The 18985-nt window shown below is 43.3% G+C and overlaps 1 protein-coding gene across 1 annotated transcript in view; it reads right to left on the bottom strand.

The window, feature by feature from the left end:
- Positions 1-18985, bottom strand: part of DOCK3 (dedicator of cytokinesis 3) — a 460968-nt gene that overhangs the window by 150297 nt on the left and 291686 nt on the right. Inside the window, 1 exon segment of the mRNA XM_067568165.1 lies at positions 4408-4496. Within this exon segment, the coding sequence (XP_067424266.1) occupies positions 4408-4496 (89 nt within the window).

Here is an 18985-nt window from a genome sequence, read left to right as displayed (position 1 = left end):
ATACCCGTCTGTCCTGCTGGTTGGCCAAATCCACCACCAAGGTTTACAGGGCTGGGTGGATAAAGAGGAACTCAAATCCCTCCGCCGGGATGTAGTATTTTTTCTTGGCCCCCTTGGCTGTAGGAGCGACCGAGGCAGGGGTTTGCCACAGAGCCTTGGCAAGTTTAAGGATCCTGTCATGTACTGGCAGGGCTACCCTTGATGGGCCTTCTGCCCCCAGTACGTTGAAGAGGGTATCTTCCTCCTCTACTAATTCCTTGACCTCTAAGTTTAAATTAGAGGCCACCATGTTCAGCAGCTCCTGGTACACCCTGAAGTCCCTCAGTCGCGCCATGTGGTCCCTGGAGGCTGCTTCATCTGGAAAGGAGGAGGAGGACCGTGACCGCTCATCCCTGCCGGTGGAGTGCCCCCGTAGAGGGTCCCTCCCCTGGGTCCAATTCCTCGTCCAAGGAATGGGCCTTTATGTGCTTTGTCGAGTGAAGGGGGCACCAAATGGACCCCTGATGATGGGACGGACACTATCCCTGGCCCCATCTGAACTCCCCATGGACCCCAGTAAGGCCATTGCCATTGACCCTGGGGCAAACCAGGGGCTGGCATCGGCACCAGCTGAGGAACCTTATGGGGGCATAAGCTGGTCCCCCGAGCGTCCCTGCTCTTTCGGGATCCTGAGTCACTAGAGCGGCAGCGCCAAGCTCGCCTCTGGCCCTTGGTGCCACTCCATGCCGGGAACCGTCCTCTTGACAACTCTGAAGTGCCGGACGAGGATTGCTGCCATCTCCTCGAATGGTGCCGACGGCTGGAGGCGCGCTCCAAGGAGCTCAATGAGGATGCCCATCATCTCGGCACAGACAACTTCCGGTGCTGTTTCCCCCTAGGGGAATGGGAGCGGTGCCACTGAGAGCCTCGCGGTGCCGAACCTGACTCTGACGACCGGGATCTGCATCGTGCCGGAGTGGGCGAGCCCTTCGGTGCTGGGCTCCGCGCCGGTGACGGGGTCCGGTGCCGCCTAGTCGTGGATAAACGGCTCAGTACCAGGGACTGGGAACATGAACTGTCCCTGTGCTGCAAGGCGGCCCTTGGGTGGCGCCACCTTGACTTTGTTGCCTCCAGCGTTGGGGACCGACTTCGGTGCTATGGGGAGGATCGGCTCGACGGGTTGGACTCGGAGCTGCTGGCAGAGGAGCCTCCACGCTCTAGCCTCGGTGGCCGTCTGGCGGGAGACTTTTCCACCCCTGCCGGGGTCTCAACCAGCCTTTGAGGGGACCCAGTGCGGGCTTGCCCTGGGAAACCAGTCCTCTCTCCCTCGGCAGGGGAGTGGTGGTGGAGGCATGGGCAAGGCCATCAGGACTCTTGCTGCCCGACAAGCCTCCAGTGTTGACAGCATTTGCAGGGGCACTCCCCGACTCCCAGGAGTTGGGAGAGGCTCCCTGCTCGGAGATGCAGGTCCCGGAGCAAGCTCGACAGGCTGTGGCTGGTGCACCTCCGTACTCGACCCCGCCCGTACCGGAGGCGCAGGGGAATGTGTGCGCTCCGTGCACTGCCGCTTTTTCTTCTTTGGCACTGGGGATGTTTCTCTGCGCCGGGTAGACTCCGGTGCCAGTGGTGTGCTCTGCACTGAGGAGCGCTCGGTGTCGAGGTGGATCGAGGCAGCTCTGAGGATGGGCAGAGTGCTGCTTCCATTAGAATGACTTTTAGCCAACTGTCCTGGTCTTTCTGGGTCCTTGGCTTAAAAGACTTAAAAATTTTACATTTTTCCCTCCAGTGTTGCTCTCCCAGGCACTTAAGACAACGATCATGAGGGTCCCTAAGCGGGAAAGCCTTCCTGCAGGAGGTGCATGGCTTAAAGCCAGGTGACCCGGGCATGGCCCGGCCACCGTAAGCCCCGGAGGGCTTTCTAATCTATTACTAAACGACTCCACTTAACAGAACTTAACTAACTATGCAACAACAACAAAGTTCAACAAGGGGAATGGTACTTGCGAGAAGCAAGAGACGTTCCAGCAACCGTCACGGGCAGAAAGAAGGAACTGAGGGGCCGTAGGGTCAGCGGTGCCTCATATACCATGGCATGTGCGCAGGACTCCAGGGGGCACCAGCGCCAACCCTACGGGGTCTGCTAAGGGGAAAAAAGTTCCAGGAACCTGTGCACTGTAGCGTGCACTCACCTATATTGGAATGGACATGAGCAAGCACCCAAGGGAGAACCAAACTGTTTTAAAGAACCAGCTAGGAGTGGGATGTTATATGGCATTGTGAATTTGGAGTAGAAAATTAAACATTGCAGGTAGGTTTCAGATTGATTGTGAAACACTTAGGAGACACTATGTTTTTTCCTGGTATACAGTAGGCATAGTACCACAATAATGTAAGTCTTTATCTTAATTACCATATCAAAACAATGCCAATGGGTTTCTTTGAAGTGTCTTCACTGTAACCTAACACTATACAACAATCTCAAAGCTTACTTGCACACGTTGTTTCCTTAACCAGCTGATGTGAGAATGTTTGCCTCTAATGGAATTCCCTCCAATACTTAGGACTGTCTCAGCAAAAGCAATGGTCAATTTGAATGAAAGTTCAGGACACAGAAAAATAAGAGTGAGTTGGTAACTTGCTGTCCTCTTATGTGCCCCCTTGTATTCTTCATCAACTGAATAGCTGGATAAGGATCAACTACATAAATTAATTTCAGCACAATTACTTGCATAGATCCGATCCTCCTCTAACTGCTTTTTATTTACATTTTATTTATATTATACTGCATCCCAAAAAACTTGACATTGCAATCTTAACACCTTTTTAAAATTAAGGTATTTTTAATGTCATTTCCTAATTTAAAAAAAGAAAAAAAAAAACCTGAAAAAAACAAAAATTCCATCCTATGGAACCCTACTGATTTCCAACTTGGATGATCAGCAGGGTACAAACTTTTAGATTCACAGCACAGATCACCTGAGATAATAGAGTAAATGGCAGCTGTAGTAAGTGGTTATCTATGGTGGGCCAATCACTAGAGGGGAATGAGACACTCACTTTGCAAGTGGGATTCACAGCTATTTGCTGACAGCAGAGGATTGTAGAGACTCAGGACTGTCTTCAATTTCAGGTTCTGTAGGGCAGTGTTCTTTTAACTCTGCTCTTGTCCAACACATCTGTCATCCTGGCTCCGCCCCCTGGTTTCTATCCCATCTATGCCACTCCCAGCTCCTTCGCCCCACCAACCTCAGTTCCTAATCAGCCTACATCCACCACCTCTTCTCCCCACTCCTGACCAACCTCCCACACCTCTGCTTCCTGCTCCTAGTGCCCTCTACGCTAATGTGATTTATTGCAAATTCAGTGACAGCATAGCTGATATGCAAACAACTGAAATCTAGAAAAGAGTAGGATTTAAACCTCAATGGGGTCCTGCTGAATTATAAATTTATTTTGCAACAAAAGCAAAACTGTCTGCACCTTTAAATGACTATACATTAAGAGTAACAAAGGGTAACAGATTCATGATGTGCTAAGATGAGCATGTCTCAGGTATGTGTCACTGTTGGAATCTTTATGGGAATACTGAGGTGGTATTTTCATTAGGTGAAGTGGAGATGCTTTATGGTTCACCATAATTAAGAGATTCTAACTAAATTTTTGACTCCAATACAAATCCTTCAGATCTGTGGAACTTCCATTGATTCCTACCTAAGAACACATAACCAGAAACATTGCTCCAAATGGATATATAAAACATTTTTGCCAATGCAGATAGCTATTGATGTTGTGCCCTTCCCTTGGCTACTGGTTTTCATAAGCAAGGGTAAAACGCCCAACAAAAGTCAGAGTATCCATGAATCAAAAATCAGAGCAAGCAAATTCCAGAGAAGGTCACTAATTGTCTCCACTTTGACCTACACAACTCCTATAGAGACAATGACATTGTACAGATGTAATAAATGAGAAACTTTAGTGTGCAGAATCTTTATTATTGCCAACAGTGCATGTGGAGGCCATATACCATCTTGACTTTCTGTATTGAGGGCAATTTTGTTCGAGTGGTAGTTCGACATTTTTTTAACCTGTAAACTGAAGAAATTTTATATGGAAATGATTAAAACACAAACAAGGAACTCCAAAATGCCATTTTTAGAGAGAGTCAGAAATTTTATATGGAAATGATTAAAACACAAACAAGGAAATCCAAAATGCCATTTTTAGAGAGAGCCAATTTTCAGAGTTGTAAAGCACTATTAATCTTTACCTGACAAAGTATAAATAAACAAACTAGAAAGAACACGTGATGATTGGCAATGGGCTAAGTCTGACAGCCCATTGTGGAACTTCACTGATTCAAAGAATTCTCAGTTTTACCAAAGATACACTTAGAGGTTTTACTCAAGCCAAAAAAATAAAAAAAGTTACCATAGTTTGAGCTTGGTGCTGTGTACTTGGTACTGGACTTGCGGATAATGTTTTCATGGATCTGATACCATTCATTCTCATTGTTGCACCTAAAATAAAAAGGACACTAGTTGAAGTTACCTGCTTTTTTTTTTTTTTTTTTTTTTAAATCCAAATGACAATAGGAGAGAGAGGTTTTATTCATATGTTGTGTGATTCTGTTTTGTGAGAGAAATCCAACACAACCCTCTTTTTAACAGACAACAATAGAATATCAGGCCAGAAGGGAAACAAGTCTTGTCTCATCTTCCAGTATTAATCGCCTTATCTTGGACTCTGTTGAGCCTGTGGTGACGTCTGTAATTTTGGGAAGAGTTTCATTTTGTTATGATACAATGACGGAAGGTTCACACATATTTTAATTTAATTTTGAAAAAAATATCAATTTAATCCTAAACTTAATTGCTGCTGTTTATTATCCTTTCACATTTGGCAACAAATCAAGTTACATCTCAGAACTTAAAACTGGGTAATTGAAAGATGATATGAAAAAGAGACTCCTGAGTATTTCAGTTATTTGCAGCAAGTCTTATGCTTAACTATGTTGAACAGACTATCTAGCAATATAAGACAAATCCAAAAAACTATGGGATAACAAACATAAAAACCTACAGAGAGGGTTTATTTTGCTGGGATTGAGGAAAGGGTTTCTTCCAATCATTTATTCGCCTACAGCCCCCTGCTTGTGTAATTTTAATGAGGTCCTGCAAATACTATTACAGTATTGTATTTATAAAGTCAATATAGCAACGTATTTTTAAAAAGTTTCCAGGATAGCAATTACAATATGTTTACCCATCTATCACCTGTACATAAATTAAGTCTATATTTTGATTGACAAAAAAGTCAACTATTGATTTCAGTTTGGATGATGCACTGGTAATTTGTTCTATGAATAAATGTTCTTTAACAATATTTATCTAAAATAGCCAGCTGGACTGATCTTTAACAGCACAAACGATCCAGATACATTTCTTAGCTAGTGTTAGCAGAAATGATACATATGAGCAGGATAAGTCCTGAAATATTTTCTAATAAATGTATCTTGGCCATGGTGTTAGCAGCTTCAGATTTTATTCCAGAATGACTGTATAATAATGCTCACATCCATAGGATGTGTAAGAGATGATGATTCCTGTTCTCATTTTTACAGGTTGTTGATTTTCTATTTTTACAGTTAGCTTTTCAATGTCCCATCCACTTTTGACCTCTTCTTCAACTTTATTCTCTCAAATATTAACTTTAAATGAATGTTAATAATGAGTAATTAGAAAGGCAATTAAGACATGTATATAATAAAGAAGGCTGGATTTTCCACTGTGTTATTCTACAACTACATTGAAGCCACTAGACAAGAGGCTTAAAACTGGCACAATACAGTGGCTAATCAGGCCCAATCTCTCAGTCTTCTTTGCCTCGTCCCTTGTCTCCAGTTATCTGCTCTGCTATGTTACATCTAACACAGACTATAAGACGCTTCAGGGGCAGAGATTTGTCTTATCTTTATATAGCCCATAGCCTGGGCTATATAAACAATATGACGACTTCTTTTTTGACATAATAAAGTTCCAATATAGTACAAAATAAACAGTTGTCTTTGAGTTACATAAAATGTCATTAAATAACAATGTATGTCCATTGGTACTTGAAACCTTTCTTCTTCCTTCAAATTATTTTGCAAATCTTCCCATGCAGGACAACCCACTATGGGTTTATGCTCAAGGGCATTTTGCAAATCTTTATGCAAAGCAGAGACAAATCCTTTTAGTCTGACCCATTTAAGCCAACCTTTCTCCGGTGGCTGGACTGCTTCAGAGCCTTACTTGTTATATGAGTGTTGGTTTATATTGCTCAGTCTTGATGATTGTACCCAGTATTTTTTTCTTAGATTCTTGTACATAAGGTGGGTACATCTAATTAACTGAGATTACTGCAACACTATTTCACTTCATTTTACAGTTGGCTGAAGAACAGAGGAGTAAGTGACTAACTCAAGGTCATTTAGTTAGTCAGTGACTCTCAGTCCTTTGTTCTAACCCAGTGGTTCGCAGTCCGTGAGCCACTTGTGGCCCAATCAGCACACAGCTGCGGCCCATGTGACATCCTCAGGGCTATACAAGTAGTATATATTGTGTGAATGAGGCCCACATAACACATAGAGAGCTGAATATGCAGCCCACAATGGTAAATAGGTTGAGAACCACTGCTCTAATCGTTGGAATACAGTTAATGTGTAAAACAAGCAACCCCAACAGTCAGCATAAAATATACAATACAAGACTGTGAAAGCAAGGAGCTATACAGCTTAGAAAAAGCACATGGTCTCACATCTTTCTTCCGAATCTAGGGAGAATAGAACATTGTCTAAAGAGAATACTATCCATTTGCTAAAGTCCCATCAGTAACTGAATAATGGGAGGCTCTGACAAAGTTTACAGTCTCTTAACAGATTGACACTTGTAACCTCTTGACTTGCCAGATCAGTTAATACCTGACATGATTAGATACCATCCTTTACCTTGTATGTGTTGGTTCAATCAAAACATCTCTATCCATTATATGGTCATCCTGACCTTAACTAAAAGAGGGGTCAGCATGTCCTTGTTATCTTTGGGGAGTGTACTTGTACCATTCTTGATATTGGGTGTTTTTGGTACCACCTTTCTGAAACGTGCTTGCGTGAGCATCTTGTGCCTAGCGCTTCTTTAGAAATGTTTGTTTCTGCAATACCAGCTCCGTTCTTGCCAGTTTCTGTAAACTTGCATGCAGGTTCACAGCCTGACTTCTGCTAACCTTGCTTTATAACAGCAGGGCTCAACTACTACTTTAGCTCAAGCCTCAGACCTGACTGGTTATACTGGGCCTCATATCTCAGGCTCTCACTTTCTACTACACCCTTAACTGCCAAATTCATTTTAAGTGGTGTCACACACTGCATGTGTGAACCCTTATGCTTAGCAATCTGTGCCAACTTGTACTTAGTTCAGACACTGTGGTTACCTTCCCCAGACCAAAAGAAGAGCTCTGTGATGCTCAAAAGCTTGTCCCTTTCACCAACAGAAGTTGGTTCAATAAAAAAAATAATACCTCACCTACCTTATCTCTCTTATAACCTGGGACCAACATAGCTACAACAACACTACAAATATCAGAGAAATGGTACCTGACCAAAATAAAAAGCCAGCCCTCACCAACAACTATAACATCTTCTAAGTACCTCTAAAGATACAAACACTTTTCAGATACGCTTGATTCTACCCCTTATGGCACAAGATTCATTGGTATGCTCCAGCTATTTTTGGGCCACTCCATATATCCAATTAAACTGGCTGATTAGACCATGTTTCCATTGTCAACATTTGCATAAGAGCCAGAGTGCATCTAGCATAGTTAGGAGAAACACATTCTAACACAGTAGAGATTAATTGTGATCAGGAGCCACTCTCCATCTGCCTTCTGCAAACCTCCCCTGGCTTCCTCCTCCACCCCTGGCATCAGGGCCCCATTCCCCAAAACCCTTCCCTTGGAGCCTCTCAGCTCAACCACAACAGGACTCAGCCCCCCACCCCTGCACACTCTGCACCACCACTCTGCACCCCCATCCCATCCCAGCCATCACCCACTGCCTGTCCCCACACGCTCTAGATTCCCAATTTCTCTCTTGAACCTTCCTGGATGAGCTCCTTAATGCTGAAGCAGTGGCCACAGTGCAAGTCCAGGGTGCCGCGGTCGTCTAATTGCAGTGGACATATCCTCAGAGGAAGCGTATTGAAGAGAAAATATTTTGTAAGGTTGTGCAAAAACCTTAAGTTTTCCTATAGTTTTGGTAGTTATGTTATTTAGGAAAGGATTTCAGCCACCTTAATTGTATGTTAATGAAGCTTTTTGTGTTGGCATTATGTACTAAAGTAAGATTAGGGTTTTACTCCTCTCACTCTCTCTCTCTCATGCAGCTTTGGTCTTTCATCATTCATAGACTCCAAGACCAGAAGGGACCATTGTGATCAACTAGTCTGACCTTCTGTACGATAAAGGCGATAGAACTTCCCCAAAAATAATTCCTAGTGGATATCTTTTAGAAAAACATCCAATCTTGATTTTAAAATGGTCAGTGATACAGAAAACACTACAACCCTTGGTAAATTCTTCCAATGGTTAATTATCCTCACTGTTAAAAAATTATGCCTAGTTGTAGAACGCGGAAGAATATTGTGACGTGAGAGTTGCGTAAGTGGCAATGGCTAGGCCTGAGTTAGCATAAGTAATAATGGTTAGGCCCAAAATGACCCAGGCATGAACCCAAGAGAAAGCAGAAGTATGCTAACCGCACAACCAGTTTAAAGAAGCTAAAATTCAGCTAAGGCAGTAAACAAGTAACCGCAGCTTATAATGGATTGGTCCTTAGGATATAACCAATAGCAAGGGGAATAACAAGTGTCAATACCCAAGTGGATTGAGAAGTAACCAATAAGCATATCGCTAGGATAAGGGAAAGGGTTATATTAGGACCAGGGGTGATGCCCTGTCATGGAGCTCTCCGTAGACCTTTGTGTGCACGGATGGTGCTACATGAAGCAGGTTCGCTCCTGGTGCAACTCGCTTATTGGGAGAAAATGGGCTTCCCCTCCCTGATTGTGGTAAGCGCCTGACTTGTACCTTTGACAGCTTGAGTGTTGTAACAGCACCTTAGACTGATTTTTACCTCAAGCAGCTTGAGTGTTGTAATACTAGCACAAATAAACTAACTGTGTGCGCATTTCCTCTTCTGACTGCTCTTTCTTGCCACAGAGATCTCAAAACACGAACCCTCCATCTCGGCGGAGTACACTAGTTTCCAGTCAGAATTCACCTAGCTTCGGCTTCCAGCCATTGGATTGTGTTATATCTTTCTCTGCTAGACTGAAGCCCATTATCAAACATTTTTCCCCCTACAGGTATTAGTAGACTAATCAAGTCACCCCTTAACCTTCTCTTTGTTAAACTAATAGTCTGAGCTCTTTGAGTCCATCATTATAAGGCATGTTTCCTAATCCTTTAATAAATCTCGTGGCTCTTTCCTAAACTCTCTCCAAGTTATCAACATCGTTCTTGAACTGTGGCCACCAGAATGGATACAGTATTCCAGCAGTGGTTGCACCAGCACCAAACACAGAGGTTAAATAACTTCTCTACTCTACTTGAGATTCCCCTGTTTATGCACCCTAGAATAAAATTAGCCCTTTTGGCCACCGGAAGATCAGTCACTGCTTGTCAGGATAGAGTCGCCCATTCTGTACATATGGCCTACAATCTTTGTTTCTAGATGTATATATTTACATTTAGCCATATTAAAACACATCATATGCTTGCACCTAGCTTACCACGCAACCAGATCTTGCCAGATCTAATAATTAAGCAGGAATTGGGCTTGGGCAGGACCTGGATGGAAGTTCCAAAGAAAGGCCAAGGACCTGCTGTGACACTCTGTATTCCATGTACACCCTTATAGTGTGATTTGTGTATCATTCATGTTCACCCTTACAGTGTAACTGTGTATTGTCTAATGCAAAGTATGTCATGTAAGGTGTTTTTGGAATGCTTACGACATACTGAACATTATTGTTATGGTAGAGCGTTTACTGCAATGTCATACACATGTACAGATATGAAACTCTGCTATATCATATCCCCAAATGTGTGTGTCACATGGATTGAATAGATGCAGACAAACACAAAACTGAGGGTCCATGCTTCGCAGAGGCACGCATACAGGAACAATGGACTGGCCTGAGCACCTTGTACCCTTTGGCTCAAGTGGAAGAAATCATGCCCATTGCCAGATATGGCTGATAACCTGACCCCAGGGGGTTCAGGAAACTTGTTAAAAGGGAGAGGTATCTTTGTCTCTGGTGTTCTCCCTTGGAATCCATCTACATAGCAACATCAAGGATACTGAGATACTGCCCATAGGGTGGAGGCTGGCTGCAAGATTCATTTCAGCCAGCTTGGTGGTTAAGATGACATCACAGACTGAAAAACTACTGAAATATTACGTCTAGTTTACGATGTGAGTTACCTTTTAGTTAATTGTGATTTAATCTCAATTCACATTAATCTGATTTATGATTATTGAAAATCTTGCTGTAGTCAATAAACTTATGTTTGTTTTATCCAAAATAGTGCATGTGGATTGTGTGTGTGTAGAGACTTCACTTAGAAGTCTTAGAATGACAGAGCTGGTGCATATCAATTTCTTTGATAAATTAACAGACAAAAGTAAATGAGCTTGCAGGGTAGAATGTACAGCATTGAACCCTGTAAGACAGCAGTTCCCAGGGTTGCATCTGGGAATGGGGGTATTTGCTGGGGGTCAACCCATGAGCAGCTGGCCAGAAGCGCTCCTTCAATAGGCCAGGGACTGATTACTTGCAGGAAGCTGGGCGTGGGCTGACCCAAGAGTGGGTGGTTTACACAGCAAAGCAGAGTGAGTCAGGGCCCAGGAATGAGAGATCAGAGTGACATACCTACACACCAGTCCAGATTGCAAGGGGGAAAAGTCACACCTGTAGAAATTGACTGGCTGATTTTTCTTCCTCTGAGTCAAAATGTAACCAAAGTACAGTGTTAGGTAACACAATGCTGTGCATGCCTCCTTATACAGGCAGAATGTCTCTGAACATCTCTTATCCGTAACCATAGCTCCATCCCATCCCATATAGGGCTGCAAATCTGAGCAAGGGAACAACATGCAACCACACCAAATATATAGGGACAGATTTTCTGTTTGGTTAGAGCTGCTTTGCATTGGAAACCAGTGCAAAGGTATTCTAAACCCAAAAGATTCAGCCAATGAAGGATTTGTCCTGTATAGGGGAAACTTCCAGTGTTGTAGAGCCACTGTAGTACCTCTTATACCACCTCCTCTTCTAGTTTCTAATGGAAGAAGGGAGACATCTGTGGGAAAAGGGGGTATGGCTTGGGCATCCCTATGTACTGGCGACCCCCAACTCCCAGTACAGTCCCTTGGGGTTACTGGCATATGATACAGTTTAGAGCTGCACTAATCTACACTGGGAAACCAGCTCAGTGATGAGCCAGCCAAGGATCAGGGAATGCAAAGGTGGCCTAAAGCATTTGTAAAATACCCTTGGGTCCTGCTCTTTAGGATAAAATTTCCTATACAAAAATATGAAACACCTTCAGCCAAGGTTTAAAGTAAACGGGACTGTGTGTGAGGGGTGGGAAGACACATAACACAGCTCCCCGCTCCTCTTCTGTGAGTAAGCAGCACTCCTCCAGAACTCCCCCTCTTTCTTAAGTAATGAAATGTGTCATGACCAGGTTGTGGGGCAATCAGACCTAGTGATCAGAGTGGGAGGCTGGAGTCAGACCAAGTTAGACACCAGAGGGTCAGAGTCCAACACAGGCCAGAGGGCAAGCTAAGAGTCAGGTGTCAATAGGCAGGCAGGGTCAGAAGCCAGAGTCTGGGAACTCTCACATGCAGGTTCTGAAGCAAGTCAGGTGGGCAGTTTCTATTGTTGCTCAGACAACTCTCTGCCAAGCTTCCCAGCTTAAATATCAGCACCAACCAATCAGGGCTGATTGAGAGCTGCCACTAAGGTCCTGCTAGGCAGTACTTCCTTCTGGGCCCAGCCTCATAGGGTCCTCCTGTGGTCATGAGAAGGTGACAGTAGCCCAGAACCTCCATGGTCCCAGGTTCTAGCCCTGCATCTTCTTACATCATCCCCACCCTTCAGGGTGGTACTAGTCCAGGATTATCTGGGTGAGCCTTCTGGAACTCCTCCAGCAGGTCAGGGGTGTGGACATAGGATATAGGCTTCCAAGTGAGCTCTTTAGAGCTATAACCTTCCCAGGCCACCAGATAGTACAGGCAGCCATGTGCCCATCAGGAATCGAGGACAGAGTACACTTCATATTCCTCGTGACCCTGGATTTCAGCTGGTTGAGGCGGTGGTGTGGTTTGATCAGGGAAGGGGTTCTTCATGCAGGGATTCAGTAGGGAAACATGGAAAACTTGGTGTATTATGAAAGAAGGGGAAAGCTGGAGTTTGAGTGCAACTGGGTTAATCTGCTGGCATATCAGGAAGGTCCCAGGAACTGGTAGTCCAATTTGCAGGACAGCTGCTTGATCTGGAGGTGTCTGGCAGTGAGCCATCCCTTCTGGCCTACCATAAATACTGGCCTTCCTTGCCTCTTCTAGATGGTTCTAGGTGATTCTTCAGTTCTTCCTGAATCAGATGCAGGACCCAGTTGGTAACAGCAGTGTTTGGGGATGAGGCTAGTAACACTGGGTGGAAATGAGAATGGAACATGTAATTGGCAAAGAAGGAACTCCTAGCCTTAGAGGGATGATCGGCGTTATTGTAGGAAAACTCTGCATATGGCAGGAACATAGTCCAGTTGTCTTGATGAGAGTTTCTAAAGCACCTCAAGTACTGTTCCAATACTTGATTCACCCATTCTGGTTGTCCATCTATTTCGGGTGGTATGTGGTGAAGGTGGATATCTTGTCTCCAGTAGCCTGAATCATTGGTTCCAGAAGTGAGAAGTTAACTGTGGGACTCAGTCAGAAACCATGGTCTGGGAGTCCATGAAGCCAGACCATATTGTGCAGAGGGCATCTGGTTGCAGGAGATGAAGTGGGCCATTTTGGTCAGATGGTCCACAACTGTCAACACTATGGAGAAGGAGCTCCACAATAAAGTCTAGGCTGATGGTGGACCAAGGTCTAGGCAGAGTCTCTAGGGACTGTAAGGAGACAAGGGATCTTGTTCGGGTGTATGTGAATACCATTTGCAGGAGTCCATGTATGCTTGGACCACGGCCCACATGTGGGGACACAGAAAAAATGGGCAACCATGTGGGAGATCTTCTGGTGGCCAAAGTGACCCACCAGTGGAGCATCATGGAACAGCTGCAGCAGCTCCAGTCAGGGGCACTCTGCAGGAAGTGGAGGGTGGGGGCACATATATGTGCTCGAAGTACATTACCCCATCCCACCGGAATAGTAGTACTTAGCCCCCAGGGGAAGGTGCTGTGATCCTTGGGCAAGCGGGTCTTCCTTCAAGGCAGACCAGATGAGGAAGATCAGATCTCACTGGATTTGGCATTAGCAATGTTACCAGGCTTGAGGTGGTAGGGGGGAGTTGGAAGTTGATTCTTTGCTTCCCCAGTATTCTTCCCCTTCCACGATAGAGCATCAGCTCTCCCCTTTCACCCTTCCCAAGCAATAGGTAATCATGAACTCGAAACAAGAAAAGAACAAGGCCCACCTTGGCCTCTGGTTCAACGCTCTCCCTCCAGAACAGAGTCAGATGTCAGTAACCCAGATTGATCGGATGGGTTTGGGACTTGGTTCTACAGACCTTGGTATGGAGGCTAAGCTTCGGGCTGTTGGACCATACCTCCTTCCTTTATGCAGATGAGAGTCAATGCTCAGGGTGAGATTAATGAAGGCACCTAGGGTTTTTGATTGGGCTAGCTCGTCTTTTATTTCAACACTAAGTCCCCAGCAGAACTGGTAAAGTTGGGCTGCCTCATTCCACTCAACATCAGCTATAAACCCTTGGAAGTGGGTGGTGTAGGTGGCTGGTCCTTGCCCCTGGCAAAGCTTCTGAAGGGCAGCCTCTGCAGTGTGGATCTAATGCAGTTCGTTGAAGATGGTGGCAAAGGCTTGTAGGCAGGCATCCCAGTCAGAAAGCACTGGCTGTTCAGCTCCATTGGGGGGAGGCCCAAACGAGTGCTTTGCCAGAGACCAGGCTTACTACTAGCCCCACCTTAGTCTTGTCTGTAGGGTATGTATGGGGGGTGGAGCAGGAAGAGCAGCCTGCACTGGTTCAGGAAACCCCAGAATTTTCAATGATCCCCATCAAATCGCTCAGGCAATGGCACTGCATGGGGCTGGTTCTAGTGATGCATGGTCCATTCAGGCATGTAGCGTCACCATTTCACCTTGTGAGTGTGCAAGTTACTTGAGAAGGGACTGTGCTTCAACAGTGAGCTGCGCCACCTGAGCCTGCAACTGGGCTACTTGCTCATGGAGATTCTGTGCTTCCAGTGCATACTTCTTACTGTGGGTCTGTAATGTAAGGTTCTCTGCCTGCAGGCTGATGACTTGATCCTGTGGGGTGGGGCTTGGGCCTCTCAAGGGACTGCTGATTGGGAAGTGATCTATCGCATCCATCATCTGTGAACAGGTTGGAAAGATTCTGACAGGAGGATGGGGGGAAAGATGATCTGAGCAAACTGTCACAACTGGGTCATGGGTGATCAGACCTTGTGGTCAGAGGAGGAGTGAGTTACCAGAGGGTCAGAGTCCAAGACAGGCCAGAGGGCAAACCAGGAGTCTGGTGTCAGTAGGCAGGCAGGCTCCAGTTACCAGGAGGTCAGAGTTACCAGAGGATAAACTAAGAGTCAAGAGGTAGGCAAGGTCAGAAGCTGGAATCTGGGATCTCTCACACACAGAGTCTGAAGTAAGATAGGCATGTGTATTGTTGCTCAGACAACTCCCTGTCATGGCTTCCTGTCTTAAGTACTGCCAGTCAATCAGCCAAACAGTCAATCACTGGTATGCCACTCAGGTCCTGCTCAGCCCAGCCTCATGGGGTCCTCCAGTACAGAGCCCAGTCTAAGCCTCCTGTGGCGATTAGGGTTGCCAGTTGGATATGTATATATGTACCTCCTATGTGATTTCTATTCCTTACATCTGACGAAGTGGGTTACAGCCCACGAAAGCTTATGCCTGCAGAAATTAAATTTGTTAGTCTTTAAAGTGCTACAGGACGCTCGTTTTTTCTTAATCGTTTACTAACCCTTTTTGAACTACTTTCAAATGGAACCTTAAGATAAAAGTGGCATTGTTCTGATGATATGTTATTGTCTTGTTCCTTGTCTTGTCTAATTTACATCACTAATGGTTAGTCTTCACACTAACGTTGTCGTGCTTTATCTGTACTGTGTAGCTAAAGTGGTATGACCCTCCCTAATCTGGATAAAGTTATATTAGTATAAAGGTCCTTATGGTGGTATAGCTTATTCCTGCATTGGAAAGGGAATAAGCTATATTGGAATAAGATATCATTGTACTGATATAACTGTATCCAAACTAGGAGTTGTACATGTATATAACCTTGCAAGTAAAAAAACAAAACAACCCTTTCCCTCCAAAATTTCCTAACTGAAATAGTTCTTCTGGTATAAAAACTGTGTGTTGACCAGGACAAAGATCTTAATTCTAACCACTGGCCAGGTTATTTTGAATATAATACAGCTGCAAAACCTCTTAAGATGCTTTTGAAGTTATATCTTTTCCTCAATAGCAAAGAGTGAGTCCTAGTTATCCTGAAGTAGTGTTGGTTTGTTATTAAATTAAACCTCTGCCCTACTGATTTTCTTCATTTGCTCATCTTTACAAACCATAGCTTTCAGCTGCTGGAAAGATGCAAGACTTCAGGAAGATAAAAGCAGTTTACCCTGAGGCTTTCCTTGTAAGGTCTGTTTTCATGTATGAAGCATGTTAATTCCTCTTTTTTAAAAGGGCAAATAATGTTGGCAAAATTAGACTGGAGCAAAACCAGCTGCTTGTCAAGATAGACAAAAACATCAGCAATTTTTCAGAGTTTATGTTCATGGAACTGGAGCAGTCAATGGCATAAGGAGTAACAGGCTAAATGTAAAGAAGTAACTGGTCATTTTCTAAAGCTTTCACATTACAAACCCATGTTCTGTCAGGTATAATGAGTTGCTCTGCTCTAGCAAACATACTGACAGCCCTTAAGAAAATGCTGACTATTATAACTGCAAAAAGCTGTGTGGAGAATAGGGAATAGGATGCTATATATCAAGCATACCATCTGAGTGGGGTAAAAGAGACAATTAAAAAGTAAAACTAATTTTTCCCAGAATATGTTTGAAAGGGAATTAAATAACTGAAAAGTCTGGTGGTGGGATATGTATGGACTCCTTTCACTTCTAGATCACTGGTTTCATCCAGATTTGTAAGGTTTTAATCTAAATCTTAGCTGTACAGGTATCAACGTCCCTCTCCCCAGTCACAAATGGCATATCTGCTGGCTGTCGCAGCATGACAGGTGTGGAGAATGAACTACTCTCTCAGCCTAAAGAGGCTCTCTTCAGAAAAAAGGTTGAGGCACATAAAGGGGGCAGTGTAGGGAAGCTTGAACTGCTGTTACCCATGTTGTTCTGAGGGTACAGGACTTTTGTTTACAGAACTGAACTGTTCCTTTCACCAGCATTAAATTTACTTTTGAGAAAAAGAGTGTTTTCTTTGTACTTTTAATCTCAAGATACTGCAGATTTGCATCTTTGCCCTACATCTGGGTTGATATCTATTGTCTAAATAAATGCTTCTCTTTTTATTGTGAGATACTGTACTGGTAAATTAAATAATTCAGTACATTTCACATGGCCTAAGCAGTGCATTTAGAATTATTCAATTTAGATACAACAATTTACAAACTTTGCCATCCGCTGCATGATGAACAAGAAACCCCTTTGTCATTTCTGTGGCCCCAAGCTGTCCAGCATTAGCACACGGACACAAAGTATGTTCTGAGAGAACACTCCTGGCCATTTCTTTTCTTTTGAATGAAAATAGTTGCCTGTCCTGGTAAACCTAGGAACTTCAAATTAACCTAAACGGGATAGTGCTACAATCATGGGTAACACTGGCTTCAATAAATGTGTCCAGCTCCCTCTTGAATTCATTTTTTTGGTTTAAATCTATTGCTGACTTTGGCAGCTTGTTTCATATGCCAGCCATCATTTATGTTAAGAGACCTGGCCCAAACTGGTTATACTGTAATCCCGCATTAATTTCATTCACTGACCTCTTGTTTTCGAAACTGTATTTCTCTCAGTTAACTTGCATCAATCCATTCCTCTCCTTTCAAGATCCTGTAATCCTTTCAGAGTTCTCTTTCTTCCTAAATGACTAAAGCCAAATCTAGATGGCCTTCCTTTGTGATTCTTACTCCAGAACATCAAATAAATTTGATCTTTAATATACCTTTATATTCTAAGCAAGATCATCCCTATGATAAATGAATTGAATATCAAATAATATTTGCAACATGACATTGTTTATATAACACAGGGATACGGCTGCCAATTTATGCCTCTCCATCTACATCCCAAGATTTTTTTTTGCTTTCTCTGAAACAAGCAAACACTGTACAGATGGTTTTAACACATCCACAAGCAGGCCCAAGTCACTTGCTACACTGCATTCTGTATTGTGGCTCGTTTTAGGAAAGCAAATGCAAGTTAGAACAGCCCTTAGCCTATTCTAACTTGTCAGAGGACCAGCTTGAGGCAAAAATGGCCCAAAAATCAAGGGATCACAAAAGGTGGCCTACAGCCATTTTTGCACCAACCACTCTTCTAAGTTGCACTGTATACTTTTTGGCCAAAGCAATGATCTGATTCTTGATGCTTAATTTTAGGAACCCAAGTTTGAAAATTTAGGCCTAACTATATTCATCATTAATGTTTTTCATAGTTTTTCTTTGGGCATTTTACTAGTGATCAAATGTATTTCTATTTAAATAAGAAATTCCTACTCTGCAGTCCAAATTTCCTTTTTGGTTGGTTGCTTCTATAGTAAATTCACAATGCTGAATGTTTCACACACACTTTACACTATAATGTCAAACACTCTGGGACAGAAGTACAATGAAGGCTACCCAGATGGGCAAATAGCAACGGTGTGTTGCAAGAGGAAAAGCATTTAGGCAATATACTTGCAATGAGAGAAAGGAATTATTTAAAGCCAAAAGGTTCTGTGTCAGATGAGGAAAAAGGAGGAAGAGAGTAATAGGACTGTGGAAGAGAGGACAAAAAGGAAAACTGAAAGCGAGAACAAGAAAAAAAGTGAGATAAGGTTAAAGAAAATGGGAAAGAAAGCCAGTGCAGATAAGGTAAAAGGAGCAAAGAATTAAAGATAAAAAGGCCATACAGAAATATAAAAATACAGGAGACCAGGAAAAGTGAGATAAGAAATAATGTATACATTTAGATTTATTAGTTTTTACTTCATTTTAAAAATAGTTTTATGGGTATATAATTAAAATGTATTATTAATAAAATAAAGCTTTTCATGGTTTATGTTATGATCCTATAACTGTGGCGCTGTGATACTATATCCTCTTTGCAAGATTATAATATGACTGCAGGATTAAGAAGCAGGAAAAACTGGATTATGAGAGGAACAATCTTATTCAGACATAAATCTTTAAGATTAACAAGGCAGACTGTAAAAGAATGGTAAGATAAATTGAATTTTTGTACACCCATTCTTTTTTGCACTCTTGTAAAAGTTCCTGTTTAAATGTTATATATCTTCTTCAGATTCTGGTAAATTTTCAGGTTCATTTAAATTTCCTATCTTCTCCCTCTGAAAATGCTTGTCAGGCCCTATGTTGAGTGGCTTAGTTATGGCAGTTGCACACTCTGAGGTTATGTCTACACTGTAATTAAAAACCCACAACTGACAGCTGCCTCGGACTTGCAGAGCTTGGGC

Source organism: Emydura macquarii, unplaced genomic scaffold (genome assembly GCF_026122565.2).
Source record: "Emydura macquarii macquarii isolate MOO-44397 ecotype Brisbane River unplaced genomic scaffold, CSIRO-AGI_Emac_v2 contig_2846, whole genome shotgun sequence".
NCBI classification, from domain to species: Eukaryota; Metazoa; Chordata; order Testudines; family Chelidae; genus Emydura; species Emydura macquarii.
The sequence above is the reverse complement of the archived record's forward strand: the minus strand, read 5'-3'. Positions and strand labels throughout refer to the sequence as shown.